Source organism: Strongylocentrotus purpuratus, unplaced genomic scaffold (assembly GCF_000002235.5).
Source record: "Strongylocentrotus purpuratus isolate Spur 01 unplaced genomic scaffold, Spur_5.0 spur5_scaffold_2, whole genome shotgun sequence".
Lineage (NCBI taxonomy): Eukaryota > Metazoa > Echinodermata > Echinoidea > Camarodonta > Strongylocentrotidae > Strongylocentrotus > Strongylocentrotus purpuratus.
This window is the reverse complement of record NW_022145605.1, coordinates 34337573-34357545: the sequence shown is the minus strand read 5'-3', so window position 1 is coordinate 34357545 and position 19973 is coordinate 34337573. Positions and strand designations below refer to the sequence as shown.

Here is a 19973-nt window from a genome sequence, read left to right as displayed (position 1 = left end):
CTATTCATTTCTAATCTTACTTTATACATCAAGATCAAAGGAGTTTCTTTTATGTTATAGGATGGAGAATCCCAAAGAGAAATGTGCGTGGAGGGTGCCTGAGATCATGATGTAAGCATACCTCGACCTACACAATAGCTACAAAGCCAAAAAAAAGTGGGTAGGCAAAACAACTCCACGACAAGATTTGTGATACTCTCAATCTGCCGAGAGGGTGTACGGAGAATTAATGAAGAACATCGGCCGAGAGTATAGGGATGATGTGAGAAGCTCCATGGCTACAGGGAGCGAAACCCGGACACCTACACTGAGGGGTTCTAGTGACTTGTTCGAAAAAAATGACGAATATTACCAATTGTACTTCCCAACTGGTGGACAGGTGATTATACTCAGGGGCGTACGCAGGATTTTTTCAAGGGGGGGGGGGGGGGGGGGGGGGGGTTTTAAATATTTTGCTCCCGAAAATTTGAAAATCGCGCCGGCCGAAAAGTCGCTCAGGGGGGGGGGGGGGGGGGGGGGGGGGGGGGGGGGGGGGGGTAAGCGGACACTTTTTTTTGTTTTTTTGGTCTCAAAATTTCAAAATTTGACATTTTTTACGTATGGGGGGGGGGGGGGGTAAGGTCACTTATTTAGGTTAGCCGTGGGTATAATTTTTTTTTTTTTTTTTTTTTTTTTAATAAAAAAAAAAAAAAAGCCAAAGGGGGGGGGGGTTTAGGTTTTTTTAGGGGGGTTTACATACATTAAAATACCAAAGGGGGGGGGGTTTGAACCCCCAAAACACCCCCCCCCTGCGTACGCCCTGATTATACTAATAAATGATATCATTCTGATACAATTCTGACTACAAGAATAAGCAAGTTTTCCGTAGAATGAAGTACGCAATGAATTCGAATAACTCTTTTCTGTCGCTCTGTCAAATTTGACAGATATTAATAATATAATATATATGGCCTATATACTGATGCCAAATGTCTATAAAATTTACAATGCTTAATATTAAAAATGCATGTAACTTAAAACAAGGTATCATAAAACTTGTAAAATAATTTGCCGTTTATTAAACGGCAAATTATTTTACAAAGTTCATGAATTTCAACTTAATCAAATCAAAATACAAAATGATACATGTAACAGTCTGTTTTTTGTACTCATTTGACTTTTAGATTTAATTAAAAACTTTAATTTTACTGTATCAACATCAAACTGACTATAAGTTTATCAGAATTTTTGATATATTTACCATTCCAACCATTTTAGGTTTAGCCGCATGCAGTAATTACAGAAGGCATGGTAAGATCCCCGTAAGATCCATAAGCATTGCGTCCGGACCAATCCCAAGTACATCGCAACCAAGCCCAAGTACATCGCAACCAAGCCTAAGTACATCGCAACCTAGCCCAAGTACATCGCAACCAAGCCCAAGTACATCGCAACCATGCCCAAGTACATCGCAAACTAGCCCAAGCACATCGCAACCTAGCCCAAGTACATCGCAAACCAAGCCCAAGTACATCGCAACCTAGCCCAAGTACATCGCAACCATGCCCAAGCACATCGCAACCTAGCCCAAGTACATCGCAACCTAGCCAAAGTACATCGAAACCCAGCCCAAGTACATCGCAACCTAGCCCAAGTACATCGCAACCTAGCCCAAGTACATCGCAACCTAGCCCAAGTACATCGAAACCCAGCCCAAGTACATCGCAACCAAGCCCAAGTACATCGCAACCTAGCCCAAGTACATCGCAACCTAGCCCAAGTACATCGCAACCTAGCCCAAGTACATCGAAACCCAGCCCAAGTACATCGCAACCAAGCCTAAGTACATCGCAACCAAGCCCAAGTACATCGCAACCTAGCCCAAGCACATCGAAACCAGCCCAAGTACATCGCAACCTAGCCCAAGTACATCGAAACCCAGCCCAAGTACATCGCAACCAAGCCTAAGTCATAGAGCTATATACTACTAACACTTATTAATATATATCTCTATGGCCCAAGTACATCGCAACCAAGCCCAAGTACATCGCAACCAAGCCAAAGTACATCACAACCTAGCCCAAGTACATCGCAACCAAGCCCAAGTACATCGCAACCAAGCCTAAGTACATCGCAACCATGCCCAAGTACATCGCAACCTAGCCCAAGTACATCGCAACTAGCCTAAGTACATCGCAACCTAGCCCAAGTACATCGCAACCTAGCCTAAGTACATCGCAACCTAGCCCAAGTACATCGCAACCTAGCCCAAGTAATCGCAACCTAGCCCCAAGAAGAGACGCACTCAACAGGACGAGATGCTGGATGCGATCAAGCAATTGGTAGAAACCCCAAAAACAATTGCCACTGAACTACAAACTATAAGAATGGTTATGGCTACACATTATGGCATTGAAGGGAGGGTTCAGAGCAAAGAAATTTAAGCTATTATTTAATTTCTTTACAATGTTTAGTCGTTGCATTTGGACTTTTACATTTCCAGACTTAAAAAAAAAAACAGAAATTTTTTGAAATTCAGGTTGTTCATTATAAGACTATAATCACTGTTGACCGTTGTTACTGATAATATTCATGCACTTTCTTTAAAGCCCTCTAAAGTGTTGGGAGCCCCAAATTCGCCAAAATTTGAACGCACGATTTCATTTACATTGTATCATTATGTGAAAGCGGGTGTCATTCAAGACACACTTCTGCAAAGGTCCCCCCCCTCCCCACGAAAAAAAAAAATATATATTATGTTTGAAGAAAAATGTTGATAAAAGAATATAGGCCTAATTTGTTGTACGCAGAAAACATAAATGTATTCTTTCATCAATATTCGACTTCAAACACATTTGCTTTGAAAATCATTGCAGAATTGTGTTTTAAATGACAGCCTCTATTTAAATGTAATGATGATATTGTACAAATTGTTGATGAATACGTCCCTGTCTACCGCATTTGAATGATAACACGAAAGCAACTATCAACAATCAACGTAAAGCAATAGGCCATTTTCGTAATGTAACCAAATTTAATGCATACGTCCTTGTGAAGTGCCTGATACAAATTATTTCATTCAACTGTTCAGAATTCGGAATTCGAATTTCATACAGTACAGTATTTGTTGCTAGATAGGACACACATGATGGCTTTCCCTACCTAACAACAATTATATGCAGTTTTTCATTCTGATTATTGAAATAAAATTACATATGTATTTGAAACCGGTGAATGAAATAATTTTTATTGGCACTTCAAAAGGAAGCATGCATTAAAATGTTGTTACATTTTAGAAAACAGCCTTGTATGTCGCCTATATACAAATGTACGAACATGACAATGACGTAATATTATATGAACATGATTTCTGTAGGAAATACAATAGGGGATTAAAATTGCCCTTGAGTTGATTTTTCGATAATAGTTGCGAAGGTTTTGATATTCACCAAACAAGACGTATCACAATAACAATTAAAAAATTCGATTGGACAGAATACTCATTTGTTATATTTCAAAATTTAACATACTGAATGTATAACAAATCTTCTCATTTTGCTGATCATGCAAAAGTTTAGGTTATACGACATTAACAAAATAAGCCACTTACTAAACGTTTAAGTTACAGAATAAAAAATTAAGAATTTATTTTATTTCAACAGATTATACAATTACTGTCGTAATGAATCGGTCTTCTGATTCGTCGTTGCTATTCCCGAAAATAAATAACACTATGTACCACCCCTCCCCCCTCTCTCTCTCCCTTTCTCTCTCTCTCTCTCCCTTTCTCTCTCTCTATCTCTCCCTTTCTCTTTCTCTCTCTCTCTTTCTCTCCCTCTCTCTCTTTCTCTCCCCCTCTCTTTCTCTACCAATCACCCTTCAGTCTCTGTCAATCATTCTATTCTCTTTGCTGTACGTATGCATCGCCAGGAACCCCCTATTATGTCCCCCCCCCCCCCTTGTACTTATTTGTCAGGGCTCATAACGCATCAAGCTCCGCTCAATTTGGAGCCCTGGCCAGTTCTCTTTGAAATAAGTTTACATTTTCTTTATTTGATAATGTTTTAGTATAATATTGATTCGTATTATATGTATTCAGAATAAGTAAATAAATAAAAGAAATGAAACAAGCCTATAATCATGTTCCATAACTCAACTAGTGGCGGGTACATGAGGGGAGGGGGACAATAATTTACCCGTACGGGCGTACCCCATTTAGAATATGTAATTCCTTTCCATTAGCACCCGAAGAAAAAAAATGTGCAACATCGCATGGACCTATTCCCAGAAAACATTTAAGTTCTTTAAACTTTATTTCGGTAAAATGAAGAAAAGTTTTACAGGCCTATATGCCTCATATACCCTGTGCGAAATGATATTGAATACAGAACAGTTGTCTTAAATAATGGACTATAACATTTTTAGTCATTTCATGAGACCTGATGGGGCCAGAATGTTGTTAACTCTTTGGAAAAGTATTCGATTAAAGCCCTTCTTTATTAAGACAAACAGGTTTTATTATACCAAAAACAACAACGTTGAATCTGCTTTAAAACAGACCTATCGGCAGTTTAGCCTTGTGCTAAACATAAACAAGTTATCTCATAAAGCTTACTGTACTAGTATAGCATTTTTGCTGTGAAATTCAATTCAATTCAAAATGGTTTATTTCAAACAAAAATGTCATCGCGGCGTTTAGCCGAATTACAAAAGGTTACAAACAAAATGAATAACATATAATATAATATATAACATAGCATAACATGACATATTGAATTTGAAAAATAAATCAGTATAAATACGAGAATATGGAAACACAAATTAGAAAGAAATCTGAATTAAATAGCATAAAGTAACATAGTTCTACTGAAATCACGTGAAAGAAGAAGGACGGAAGTAAGCAATAAACGGAGCAAGTGTATGTGGTGGAAAATATCGAGAGTAAAACTGAAAAGTAATGAGTACCGTTTGCAAAATGTAACTTATTGAAATTAAGAGTGGGAGAGATTTAACGAGGAAGAGTAAAGGCAGAGAGGGGGAAGGTATAGAAACAAGTAGTAGAAAGCGACAATGGAAAATTCATATAAGAGGATACGGGAAAGAAGGGAAAAGAAGAAGAAATGGAAGGAGGAAAAGAAGAAGAAGAAGAAGAAAGAAAAGATAAAAGAGTTAAAAGAACAAAACAAAGTGGAAATATACAACCATGCCTAAAGTTAATATTCTTTAACAAAGAGGGCAACCCTGCTCAATCGGTTTTTACTATCAAAGTGCAATGGCTATACTTAGCTGCACGGCTTCTTCATAATACTGATTTGATATATATTTTTGTGCATAATAATGTCTTAAAAGCCAGCTGCGATTCCTCCTTTTCTTGGATCAGAGAAAGCGTAGAGGGAGCCCTCGCGACTGCGTAGGATGGCCTGAACGACAGCATATCTTGTTTGAAGGCAAGTTTCATGGCCTTTGTTCTCCAATCTCGACAAAATTTCCTGAAATAAACAGTGATTTATAAGAAGATTTTGTTATGAAAATAATTCCATATGGGTAGGCATCAAATTCGAATTATTGATGAAGAATTTTCCGGTTAAAAAAGTGTTTGCATCAGACCTTTGTCCGATACGGGTCCATACTTTCATTAATAGTAATAATAATACAAACGTTACTTATACAGCGCTTACTACCAAAAGTCTCTGAGCGCAATAACAAACAAAGTAGACTGATAAACAATTACATATTAAACAAAACAAAAAGTGCAAATAAACCTACAAACAATGTGAGATACACATCAATGTGAACAGAGTAAGTTAATCATCAAAAGCAATTTGAATTGAATGTGTTCTACTCCCATTAGTGTACTTATTGTACTATCTGAAACGATTTGGCAGGACCCTATCGGTAATAAACTGACAGCAAAGGCCTAGAATTAGGCATATTATCTACATCTGCAGGTCTGGAGTAAAACCCCACTTCTTTGGGGAGGGGGGAGGGAGGGGGGGGGGTCATTTCCGTTCGGGGTGAAAATCCACGCTAAAAATAATGAAAGTCACTCTCAAAAGAGTAACTCAACCGCTAGTGGAGTGCGCCATAATTTAGAGTGGACTTGACCGTCATTCCTAATACATGTATAACTCGCAACAAAAGAAAGAGAGATTTCTATTCGCCTGCATGCATGAAGAGAATAACGGTCATCTTGAATCATGTGTAGGCTCATAATTTGATGATAGCAATGCAAATTGATAAAAAACTGATTGTGATATTTCTGTTTTAGAGTAGAGATGTAACATAATAATGGGGCACTAATTCAAAGATGATTAATTTATGAATAAACTGCTGGAAATACGCAACTTTTAAAACGGTAAACGGTCGGAAAAATCTACCACATCCTTTATAAATCAATAACGTTCCACTAAAATTAATGAAGAAACAATGGTAATGCTTTCAAATCACTTCATCACTTACCTCACTAAATCCTTCCTCATATTGGATGTAATTTGGAGACAACTGATGGTGGAGTCTACGTTGATTGATGACGTCACGAAGGTCCTCATCAAAACGTTGAGTTCGCAAGCTAACCTATTATAACACATGAAAATAATATATCCACTTACAGACCGACATAAATTATATTTCTATGTCTATCAAACAGAAATATTAATCTTTAAAATACTCTGATGGAAGTTCAAGGTAATTGGTCTCCTTTAGTTACTTGCGTGGTGCATGCTTATTGCAATCCGTTGTAGCCACAACGTAATGTACATAATGTAGCTAAGTTGCAACCGTTTGCATATACAGTGCCGAGTGCATCAGGTAGGGTTAGCGTTAAGATAATGGCCGGGGATTATTGTAAATGTTTGGTTTCGGGTTGTGTTTATCTAGAAACTATGCAATAATTAAAATAAAATGCATAAAAATGAGGTTACTTATGGAAGTTGAAAAGATGAGCATTTATGAAGTTATCGATCGTTGTTAATTTGATCTTGATACACTGAAAATCTTACCAATGAGATTGAAGTGATCATTCGCGAGCTACCTGACGCCCCCAAAGCCAGTCTGACGTCACCGTTTTCAGCCAATAGAATGGTAGGACTCATCGATGACATGGGACGTTTTCCAGGCTTGATAAAATTTGGAGAAGATGGCGCGATGCCGTCCGAGTTTCGAAGTCCCGGAGTCGAGAAACTGTCCATCTGGTTGTTGAGCACGACACCAGTCGTCGGCGACATGAACTTCGATCCAAATCTGCCGTAAAAAGGATGGTATTGTGAAATACATACAACACCATTAAGATACAAATTTTGAGTTGACCCCACCCCCCCCCCCCCATTCCCCTGCTTTTCTAGATTAACCCAAGTTAAACTGATGCCAACATAGTCGAAACATCAGATCAAACTACTTTTCTCATCTCGTCAGTTTTTATTTTATTTTATTTCTATTCATCCTCATCCAATCCGTCTAATGTTTCTTTTTGCATTTCTTTTCTATTTCGTCTTTTGAGTTGTCAATTCCTTTCTTTCTCACGTTTCTAAACTCAGAATTTCATTTTTACTCGCCCTGGAGCATCGCCGGAAATGGGAGTGTGACGACCCCCATCAGAGGTTTCCTGACGACACATTTCATATAAGAAATTACTTTTTTTTTAAAATTGTATTTAAGTTTTTTCAACATATATATGCGAATTTGACAAATTTACCAACGCTTTTTCACTCTTGTCGGTAAATTTGGAAAACTGAGGACTGAAGATATCGTGACGCCCTTCCACCAACTTACGGCGATTTATATAGGCCTGTTCGTCACCTTATGACATGTGCGAACATTGCAACGAAATGTGTTACATAATCATGATCATAATGATTTATATAGGCAATACGACGTGGCATTAGATTTCTCCTCGAGTTGATTTCTTGAAAGTCTACGCGATCGTATTCTGTTTCTAGCTTACCCATTATTGACTGTACTCGTCATTGCCACAGCACCTCCATTCGGCGCGATTACGGACAGATGTGACGTACCCTCATCAAAGGTGTTTGCAAAGGGCGTGTCGTATTGTGTGACGTTATCGTACGTCACCCTCACGTCATTGATAGTTTGGCGAATCAGAGAAGCCACATCGTCTGACGTCATATTCCCAATCAGCTGTACAAAGTGGTTCAAAGTCATATAGTGAAAATAAAAGGGTTCAAACATCTTCATAATCTTGTTGTCTCTTTGCAACGTGATCTTGTCGATAAACGGATTGTCAAAGGACAGGGGAAAATGAATCACAGATTCAAAAGAAGTGTCGGAAAAGATATTTCAGATGTTAAACATAATCCCTGTTTTTCCATTATGAAAACGTAAATGGGAATTTATTCAAAATTAGTCATCATTCTCCACTTAAATCTAAAAAGTTTATGTAGATAGTGTTATCATATATATTTTGTACCTATTTGCAAATGTTGCATTTCTTCAGCTCCAGTAGCGGTACTAGAGGGTGTGAACCAGGGGTCCCCCCCCCGTAATTTTTCTTAATTATAAATTAATTCAAGCGAGGTACAAGTAAAAACAAATGCAAGAACCTCTGTAAAATGTCCTTGTGACACAACACATGTTTACTTAAGGTGACATCGTCTTTGGGAGAACATGGTTCGAGAGTTTTCTAATTAGAATGGCTACAGTCCATGAGGGGGTGGACCGGACTGAAGATAGTTCGGTCTCATGAACCTTCCAAATTGTTGTCACAAGGTCCACGAAACAAAAACTTTGATTTCGCGGGCCTTCGGTCTCATGAATTGTCAATTTTACGAAGTCTCCCGGGATGTCCACACTTTGTGCATACGTTCCAACCTGTTACCTCGATGGCTGTTTACAATGATAAAGATAAAATTAAGACATGATAAATGCTCTCTTACATCTTGAACCGGTTCGTATTCTGTATCTCCAAGCTGCGCCCTCTTGGCAAAGGCAAACTTTGTTGCTTCAATGAAACGATGATACAACAGTGTTTCTCCCTCCATCGTCGATACATCTTCAGCTGCATAGCTGTATTCTATGCCGAAAGAACAACGAACGCGATCGTATAAACTTTCGAGAAATCCACTTCAAAGCACTTTCAATACCTGTGCCTCGTCTTATAAAGAGTTGATATTTATCGCATTATTACTTAATCCGAAAATGAATTCTTTGGGATATGCAAAAGGGTATTGAGATTGGCTTTGAGGTGATTTCTCGAAAGTCTTTGCGATCATGACATAGTCAACTTTGTGTAATCAGGGTGAATGAATTAAGAGAAACATTCCGTTTAACCTGTCCAACACTATCCTGTAGCCCCTGAAAATCCATGATCTAAACCGATTTTCTTCGAGGGCATGAAATAAACTCAATTACATTTAAGTTCTGAGGCTGAAATATGTTTTCAAGTTGTGCAATTTTATCCTGCTTTATGTTTTTAACATTTAATTATCCTAAAGGATTCGGAAGCAGTCTGATCACTCAGTTAGTCGTTGCGTCATCTTTTATTAATCAACTGTCTCATAAAGGCCACTTTTATATAGTAAACTTTTATTTACCTGATATTTCTATTAAATGAAAAGCTATCAGTTGCCGAAGATATAAGAATTAACAAAAATAAATGTTCATTTATAAATATGCGTGAAAACAGATAAATTAGGTAATTTAAGGAAACGAATCAATTCATAACCAAACGAAAATTAATATCATGATTATTATTTTGTCGTCACCAAAATGTTTCCATATTTTGTATCCTATTTATGTTCTTTGTAAACTTTGTCTCAGCCTTTGTTTTACATTTTGTGAGAAACAAAAGTATCCATGTTGAACTTACACTGCACAAATAAATACATCGAATTGAATTGAATTGAATTAAACTGAATTGAATAAGGGAGTTTACAGATACAATCTGCGCATGGGCAGATAAAGGTCATTTGTACCAAAATGGTAAAACCCACAGAGATGAATACTGGATATGCGCTCATGAAAGTTATGTAACATTATTCATTTATGCACCAACGGTACATTCTATGATACGCAGGTGGAAGTATTCTTTTCAAGAGGTCAAACAAAAGGTATTCATGAAGCACATCTAGGACTTTGGCAGTTATTATTCTAAGATGCTCAAAGTGGAACTTCTCCATGTGTAAAAGATCCGTGGATATTTGGGGTCATTTTATTTTGTACCATGTGCTATCTGTAAACTCCCTTATTGAATTGAATTGAATAAACCTTACCATCCATAATATTCATAATCATTTGGGCCACGACGCCACTGGAAGGGGGTGGGGCTGTGAAAGCAGTGAGATCACCAAACACGTTGACCTGTAACGGTTCTTTCACCAGGGCGTCGTAAGATGACATGTCTGCCAGGGTGAGGATACCTCCTGCAAAGTAGAATATAACGGTATAATTTATTTCAATCTGAAACATTTACAAAAACAGAAGCAGGTTATGAGATGGATGCTAGGACAACTATACCCATCACTGGACTGTCGGGCAACTTACTGTCATCCGGACAAACTACCCCGTAAAACCTGTCCCTCGGACAAAACATTGACTTGTTTATTCACAATTCACCAGAGCCTCGTAGGAAGACATGTCTGCAATAACTCTATTCTTTTAAAGCAGGACTGCACTACTTGTAGCTACTTGCGCCCTCTATATAGCAAACAATGCCTAATCGGTAACCGCTGGTCCCCCATGATCCACTTTTTCTTATGTTAATAATTGAGAGCTGATTTGATGAGATAACCACCTGCCAGTGAACACGCTGGGTGGTCTAATCCCTCTTGGCAAAACTAATGCAGACGGTCTTTAAACTCAATTTTCTTTACTTCCCACCATTTTTATATGATATTTAGTTGATCATTGAAGATAATTGTATAAAATAAACAAAAAAATACCTATATTCTGTGTTTCTTCGACCAGGGTTTGAGCAATGTCTCCCGTGTAGAATATATCAACCCCTTCATTAGCAAGTCTTCTCAAGGTTGCCGCTAGTAGAGGATTCATAACCAGATCACCCTCCGCCTTCAGATTACCATCACCGTCGACAAAAAGAGAGCTGTCAGGCAAACAAAGAATCAAATTATTATTTCTATCGAAAGTGTGTAGAAAATGCACCAAAAAAAATCATTTGGTATCATTTTTGTGTGGTATGTGTTCACGCTTGGACGACCAGGAGACATTGCCAAACGGCTTATGTGATGTTTGAATAAACTATTGGGATTTGGGTATTAATTCTGTCTTTGCAGATCCAAATGACATCCCTAACAAAATTAATCATGCCAAACATATCAAATATCAAATATAAATATCAAAGAACATTATTTTGTTCGTGTGTGACTTTGCTTCTGCAAAGAGCATACTTTTGCGCAAGTCGTTTTTTGCACTCTCGCAAACAATGCGTCCTGTTCATCCAAACGTGAGCACATACCGCACAAAAATGATACCAAACGTTTCGGGATTTAAACACTCTTTCAAAACACGTATGATAACCTTTCGTTCAAAGCTGACTTTTAAAATAAATGACAATTTTCTGAGTGTAAACTTTTTTTTGACTTGCACGGTATCGGGAGTCATTATCATATTATTTTTAAAAGTGTCTCTCCCTCTCCTAAATTGTCCTTCTTTGCCATACAATCAGGGTCATGTGACCCATGCTCCCTCTATCTACGCCAATGACACAAATTGCATTTTTTAAATCGTCTTCGTGTCAGTGATTTACAAAAATGAAACCATCAAATTAATCTTCCGAAAACGATTTCATTTTTCGAACAATAAAGTTGTCTTCCAACGAACTACTTTTGAGATTTGAAAGAGTTGTCCATCGTGGTTGTTTTATGGCTTGCTTTTCCTTTCGATATAGGATTTTATATTGTATACTTCATTTATTTTCTTCTTCGACGCTTGTATCATGCTATGTTCATATTATTTTTGTATATGAAGCGATCCACGGCGAGACGGCCCGGTGGCCAAAGCCGCCCCGCCTAGTACCGACTCAGAAAATGTTAAAGTATAACTTTAGTTCTTGAAGTGTAGAAAACGAAGATAAATCAAAGTCACTAAAACAAATTCTTGATTGGAGTTGAAGATTTATTAAAATAAACGTAGAATTAATAAAATCAAGAAGTTCATGTTTTGGGGCTGGGCAACCCAACTGAAGCAAATTAGCAACTCATGTCGGTATCGTAACGGAAAAGAGGTCCCGCTCCAGAGACGCAACTCGGTTTTTATCCCCCCGAACTGACACGCCTCGTCCTCCCAAAAATTGAGGCGTGTCACACAGACGCTTTGCGTAATATCAATCCACCCATAATTAGTTTCCATATTAAAAGGTCCTATATTTCTTGGCGAATTTACCCCCGGATATAAGGCGCTCCGGATGATCCGCATCTCTATTCCTCACTTCCTCTATCATACTATTTCGATAGTGTGAACAGACCCGCCAACAAGGAAAAACCCTTCCAATTGTAATACAAATCTATTTCCCGAATTTGCCTAATTAAATTTAAGTCAACTGTGGCGACACGCCCAGCGACACCTAATCCAATCGGCCAAGCCGAAAAAGTAGAGCCAAAATTAAGAGCGCAACGTCTCGGAACAGGTGTTAAAAATAGCATACAAGGAATTCACCATGTATGTTTGTAAACATAGTTCTATCGAAATCTACCAGGAATTTGCCTTGTACATGTACGTCAATGAACCTTTGAGGAAAACGTAAACACGAGAATATCCATATCATTACATATAGATCGAGGTGTCCTAACAAGTTGTGCCACAACATATACTTTAAATTGTTAATTAAATTATTAATTTTTTTATTTTTCAATTTCTGAAAAGTCATCTTCCAAAGGCATATTTTACTATACCTTAAGCCCTCATCTGCCCTGATGTAGTCTTCGTTATAAACGATATCAGCTGCCATGGTGTTATCGATCAGGTATCCTTCCTCTGCAATCAAGATGGCGGGTTGGAAAAGTTGATTCCATGGCAGTACACCGTAGAGGTCGTGAGCTTGCTTGTATCCATGGAGTTCACCCGGTGTCGCGATGCTTAATGCACCTATAAGACGAGAATTCGTAGGTAAGCAGAAAGGGATGAGTAACTTTAGAAAATACAATGCGGTTAGTAAGTTCAATAGAATGTAAGGAAAAGAAAACGGAAGGAATAGTGAGAGAGATGTTTAATGAAAGCGTTCTGCTAAGATTGAGATGACTGAAAGCCGGAGAAAAAGAGAGAGAGAGAGAGAGAGAGAGAGAGATTAAGAGATAGAGAGAGAGAGAGTGAGAGAGAAAGATAGAGAAAGGAGGGGGAGAGAAAGAGATAGATAGATATAGATAGAAAGAGAGAGAGAGAGAGAGAGAGAGAGAGAGGAAGGGGGGCATTATCGTATGTTTAGTGTTTGGTTGGTAGGGGGACAACATTTTCCGAATTAATTTATTGATTACGCAGTCGTCATTATCATTCAAGCTTTTTATTCATACTCAACATTTTTGATTTGGTGGTTGGGCCTGGGTACACTTGAAGGAATATTTTGTTCACCTGCTAATGACAGCTCGGGATGTTCGACGAACATGGTTTCGTTGGCGGCAAAAGGGGCTCTTTCTCTGGCATCAATAACCCGAGTCATACCGCTCTCTCGCTCGTAGATAGTCATAAAGAATCCACCTCCTATCCCTACATAGCTCAAAGAACATTATTCATTAAAGTCGGGGGAAAATGTTATCATTTACATTTTGAAAACCGTAATGCACAAATAGTTTGCCACGCTTCATTTAGCCGATGTGCATATTCATGTCAGTCTTTTTTAAGTTTCAAGTTCATTCCATTAAAAAGGTATTATATAACATCGAAACATTACAGAAATAGAATAAAAGTGCAATTTTATGTCAATGTAATCAGGTGAAACTCAATCCTTTTCGTAAGAATGATTTCCAATCATAATCATCATGTTTTAAAATGAACAGGGGAATGTAAGAAATCGGTTGGTTGCTTGGTTGCTTGGGTTTTACCCGACTGTTAATACAATCATAGATGTGCTTGTAAGTAAGCCAACATGGGACCGATGGCTTTAAATCCTCCTCGAGGGACTTAATGCCTAATGCTACGGTCACAAAGGTTTGTACGAACGATAATTTCGTACGAATCTCCCCGTTTTCCGTTGTCATCCCGAATTTCCATTGTCTGAAAATCGTTCGTACGGCGTTCGCAGCCGTTCGTAGGCCTAATGACATTTGTGACCGTAGCATTACCAAAGGACATTAAAGCGCATCGACTTGGTTTCGAAGCGGGGGTTACGAGTCACCGCGCCTCCCCCTTGGAAATACATCGGGTGGAAAAAGTTGTGGACTAAACAACGTCCAATCCGTATATTTTTTCCTGTCATTATGTGGCAAATGATAGCTGCTAGTTCATTTTCCTTCCCAAGGGAGAAAAAGTATACCATTTAAAGGACAAAGATCCTCAAATATTCAAAAATGCCGACACGGGGTTCAGAAAATCTTCCAATCCAGAAAGGAGACAAACAGGGGGTCCTCAAAGTTTTCAATTGCAGACTTGGCAAACCACATAATAAAAGTAAATCTGAAATTGACGACAAAAATATGGATCGGTTGACAGCAATGGAAGATCAAAAGCCATAACATGAGATACCACTTCCCTTACACACCACACTTTTGCTTATAATAATAATAATACTAATCTTTTTTACTCCAAATTTGATTAAACCGAAATGAAAATTCTTTTTGCCCAATTGATCGTGAGCCCGGCAGCCACTGAGCAGCGCCAGATCGACGTTGCTTTATCCCTTATTGTTGAACGCCAAACAAGGTAGCAGCAACTCCCATCTTTTAACGTCTTTTTGGTATGACGCGGCCGGGGATCGAACCCACGACCTCCCGGTTGTGAGGCGGACGCTCTGCCGACTGAGCGAACACTCTAGTTGTAATATCAGAGTGTTTTTTCCCCATTCACTTATCACACTCACTATTTACTTGTGTTTAAGAAATATTTAATTTCATTTTTGTACGATGAAATTCGTATAGCGTAAATGTTTACCCTTTTCCTGTAATGTTTGTTTGTTTTTTGGGGTGAACAAAATGTTGTTATCAATCGACGATACCAATGTCTAACTGACCATAAAGATTATATAATATTGTAGGTAGTTCATCAACAACACTCTTGTACGTGACGCTTCCTCTTCCTCCTCCTCCTCTTCCCCTTCTCTTCTTCTTCATCCTCTTCTTCTCCTTCTTCTTCTTCTTTTTCTTCTTCTTCTTCTTCTTCTACCCCCATCTCTCTCTCGCTCTCTCTCTCTCTCTTGTAATAGGTATTTTACGTAGGTTATGATTATTCAACTTCAAATTGAACTTCTAATGATATTAGGTAACCTTTTATATGAATTCGGTATTGTTATGACAATCGCATCAAAAACCTCGTGCTTACAGGGCATTTCGATTGCTTTCTCCATTGTTAATTTGTGTTCATTTGATTTTAAAAGAAGGGATTTCAAAGCTTAAAAATTAAAAACTTTTTGTTTCCCCACCTGCACTTGAAGGATGAACAGCACCAATACAGAGCATGGCTGCGATTGCTGCGTCTACTGCCGACCCGCCATCTTGCAAAAGGTCTCTGGAAAGGAAAAACACCAATGGCACAAATTTCAATATTTGTGCATACTTTAGCCAGGGTATGTGAGTTAAACTTCCAATTTCGCATTTAGAATGATTTTAAAGTATCAATCTAAGGGAAAACCAAAAGATTAACATTGTCAACATTCTTTAAAGAGAAGGATGAGTTCTGGGAAGAGGTGAAAAATAATTTGTGAGCATTACTCATTCTTATTATGCAAGTGTGGAAGAACATCAGTTAAGACATGTTCCCTGAAAAGCATGGCTCTTCAAATGCCTTCATATTCTAAATATGCATGTAACATCGTAAAAATCGGGGGGGGGGGGGGGGGACGGCTTTTTACGCCACGTGTTCGTGTAGTCCCATATACATCTTTCTGTGCAAGTGTTTGTAACTTTACCAAGACTTGGCCAAATTTCTTATCATTTTGATGATTCCAGAACCTTGCAATACACACAAATTCTTATATTCTAGATGATCAAGCTTTTCTGGTCGATTCCACACCGTTTCTTTCACAATGCAATCGCATGACCAGAACTCAACTTCATCTTTAAGTTTGCAATTTCTTTCCCATTGGTACAAGAGCAAGTACACCATGCAGCCAAAACTTTGTATTACTTTTAAAGGTAAAGTTTTAGGGCTTTAGTGAAAACCCCCCCTGAACTCAACTTCACCTTTAAGGGGGTATACATAAAGATTATTTATATTCATTAAAACAAATATCATTAAACAGTACTCTTTTATCATACATCATGGAAACATTGAATGGTATCAAAGATTAATATGACACTTCTGAAACTTCTGGAATTTTGAGGTCAAAGTTCACTTCCATGGTCAAATTACCATTTTCAATTCTTTAAACGCATTACCAAAAAAAGAAAAAAAAAGGCTTGTGTATTTTTCTATCTCTATTCAGCATTGGTTGGTAATAAACCTAATCTTATGGTAGCCTTAGGTTTATCAAGAGAAGTTTTTTTTTTAAATACTGAATCATATAAATGTAGCTATGTTATCAATAACGATTCCTAATGAGAAATAGAGAAAGATCTATTGGAACACACACACTTACGCACACATATAAATAAACAAAAACAAACACATAAGCAGACAAACAAACAAACAAACAGACGAACCAAAAAGTTAATATAGGGTCAAAGTTTCAAATGAATCGGTCGGTTGAGACAAAGTAACTATATACCTATCATTGCCTATTCCAACACATTATAGAGCTGAAAATCCTAGTATTTTTTTATTGTGTGTTTTGTTCAGCATTCTACTCATATACCACAAGTTAGGCTAACAAAACCGTAACACTTATTTTATTGACAATTCTCAGGTTTACCGCCCTCTTAATAAGAGGGGCTTTTCGTTTGTGTGGACGAGGACGGCGTTCACGTCCTCTAACGATGCGAATTGATGTCAGACACCCGTCCTGTTCACTACCTTATAACCCTTTTCATTTTAAGTCGACACACGTTCTCTACACGATGACGTAATGGCCCCGCACGCGCTTATTCAATTTCTCCTTCTTTCACTTCTTATTTTGTTCTATGTTTATTATTCTATTATACTCTCTCTATTTTTCTTATGATATTCTTTGTTTTTCCTTCTTCCATCTTCTCTTCTATCTTTCCATTGTCTATTCTTTATCATTTTCTCTTTCTGTCTTTCCTAATGTTATTGTTGTTGTTATCATTCTATCATTTTCTCTTTTTGTATTTCCTTATGTTATTCTTTGTTTTTTCCTTCTTTCACCTTCTCTTTCTGTCTTTTCTTATGTTATTCTTTGTTTTTTCCTTCTTTTACTTTCTCTTCAGTCTTTCCTTATGTTATTCTTTGTTTTTTCCTTCTTTCACCTTCTCTTTCTGTCTTTCCTTATGTTATTCTTTGTTTTTTCCTTCTTTCACCTTCTCTTTCTGTCTTTCCTTATGTTATTCTTTGTTTTTTCCTTCTTTCACTTTCTCTTTCAGTCTTTCCTTATGTTATTCTTTGTTTTTTCCTTCTTTCACCTTCTCTTTCTGTCTTTCCTTATGTTATTCTTTGTTTTTTCCTTCTTTCACCTTCTCTTTCTGTCTTTCCTTATGTTATTCTTTGTTTTTTCCTTCTTTTACTTTCTCTTTAGTCTTTCCTTATGTTATTCTTTGTTTTTTCCCTTCTTTCACCTTCTCTTTCTGTCTTTCCTTATGTTATTCTTTGTTTTTTTCCTTCTTTCACCTTCTCTTTCTGTCTTTCCTTATGTTATTCTTTGTTTTTTCCTTCCTTCACTTTCTCTTTCTGTCTTTCCATATGTTATTCTTTGTTTTCACTTCTTTCACCTTCTCTTCCTGTCTTTCCTTATGTTATTCTTTTTTTTTCCTTCTTTCACCTTCTCTTTCTGTCTTTCCTTATGTTATTCTTTGTTTTTTCCTTCTTTCACCTTCTCTTTCTGTCTTTCTTTATGTTATTCTTTGTTTTTTCCTTCTTTCACTTTCTCTTTCTGTCTTTCCTTATGTTATTCTTTGTTTTTTCCCTTCTTTCACCTTCTCTTTCTGTCTTTCCTTATGTTATTTTTTGTTTTTTTCCTTCTTTCACCTTCTCTTTCTGTCTTTCCTTATGTTATTCTTTGTTTTTTCTTCTTTCACTTCTCTTTCTGTCTTTCCTTATGTTATTCTTTGTTTTTTCCTTCCTTCACTTTCTCTTTCTGTCTTTCCTTATGTTATTCTTTGTTTTTCACTTCTTTCACCTTCTCTTTCTGTCTTTCCTTATGTTATTCTTTGTTTTTTTTCCTTCTTTCACCTTCTCTTTCTGTCTTTCCTTATGTTATTCTTTGTTTTTTCCTTCTTTCACCTTCTCTTTCTGTCTTTCTTTATGTTATTCTTTGTTTTTTTCCTTCTTACACTTTCTCTTCAGTCTTTCTTTATGTTATTCTTTGTTTTTTCCCTTCTGTCACCTTCTCTTTCTGTCTTTCCTTATGTTAGCCTTTGTTTTTTCCTTCTATCATCTTCTCTTATGTTATTCTTTGTTTTTATCATTCTATCACTTTTTTTTCTGTCTTTCCTTATGTTATTCTTTGTTTCTTCCTTCTATCACCTTTTCTTATGTTATTCTTTGTTTTTTTAATCATTCTATCACTTTCTCTTTCTGTTTTTACTTTCTGATTTACGCTGCGATGTAGCAAGATGACGTCATTCTGACGACGGGTCACTAGTTTTCTGACGAACCTCAAATCATCGATGAACGGGTTCGCAAATGTGGCCTGACGACGCCAGACGACCCGACGCATGCGTAGATCGCGGAAATGACGTCACATATTAGACGTCGACTATGTCGACGTGACAAACGAAAAACCCTAAGAACGGGATGAGAGCCAAGCTTGTTTTTATTGCAGACCACTTTACACAGTGTTAACGCCCTTCAAGTTTTCAGCAAAATCTTTGTTACTATCATTTTTTTTTTAAATTTCAGTCAAAATTCGAATTGAAAACAGGTTAATGTTTACTTCCGAATGACAATCAGTAGGGAATGGAAATAAGAGATTAGTTGAGCAATAGAAAGAATATTTGTGTAACGAAATTGCAACAGGACTTTATAGATTTCAAAAACTCCAGTCCCTTTCATTATGGCCCCAGTGTTTCGAAATGGTGCCAATGTTCGGTCGGCAATTTGTAAGTACATACGCCCCCTTCCGTAGTATTCATTTTTTTAAATACATAGTGTCACCCCTGAAGAGGAAACAAAATGGGAAAGAGAATTACTTGATACAAGTCATGATTGTTGGGGAAAAAACAAAATCGTCAACACACCTGCCGACTTGCGAGCAGATCTGAGCATCGGCGGCTACTGCCCCGTGGTCGAACCGGTACCCGACATCGGGCCCCGATGTCGGCGTCATAGTATGAGTGCTGTGCTCCTTGTCTCCGGGTTTGATGACCAACGGGAAGACGAAACAGGCAATGACGCCGAACAGCAACACGAGGGTGAGGAGGAACGCAAGGCACAGCTCCCATGACTTCCGCTCTTTCAAACTGCATGGACAAAATTTTGAAGAAATGTCACTCAATTTGTATATTTTACTTAGTTACTAGTAGTCCAACTAAGATAGCATGGTCATATTTTTGTAAAATGATGAAACCATTTGAAATTGAAATTAAAATTCAGTATTCACCGTCCATTTTGACACTTGGTTCCACTGTACTGTCATTTTACGGAAGATACATTTACAAATAGAAATAATCATGAGTGTGCACATTATTGCTTTACCAGCTATACATTGCAATATAATAGTATGAAAATAACTTGTAAGTGGTTTAATTACATGTAGGCCTACATGATAACCAATATTCTTTGCCTATTAGCATTACATAAGGTTTATTACCTTAGATTATGTAATAGGG

The 19973-nt window shown here is 37.5% G+C and overlaps 1 protein-coding gene across 1 annotated transcript; it reads right to left on the bottom strand.

Annotated features, from left to right (window-relative positions):
- Positions 1 to 3989: 3989 nt before the first annotated feature.
- LOC575501 (glutathione hydrolase 1 proenzyme) lies at positions 3990 to 19598 on the bottom strand. Its single transcript, XM_030992270.1, has 11 exons — positions 19383 to 19598; positions 15515 to 15600; positions 13513 to 13647; positions 12840 to 13032; positions 10872 to 11032; positions 10203 to 10352; positions 8868 to 9004; positions 7919 to 8112; positions 6978 to 7218; positions 6439 to 6552; positions 3990 to 5468 (listed from the first exon to the last, which is right to left on the bottom strand). The coding sequence occupies exons 1-11, from the start codon at positions 19469 to 19471 to the stop codon at positions 5322 to 5324; spliced, it is 1647 nt and encodes a 548-aa protein (XP_030848130.1). The 5' UTR covers positions 19472 to 19598; the 3' UTR covers positions 3990 to 5321.
- Positions 19599 to 19973: the final 375 nt, after the last annotated feature.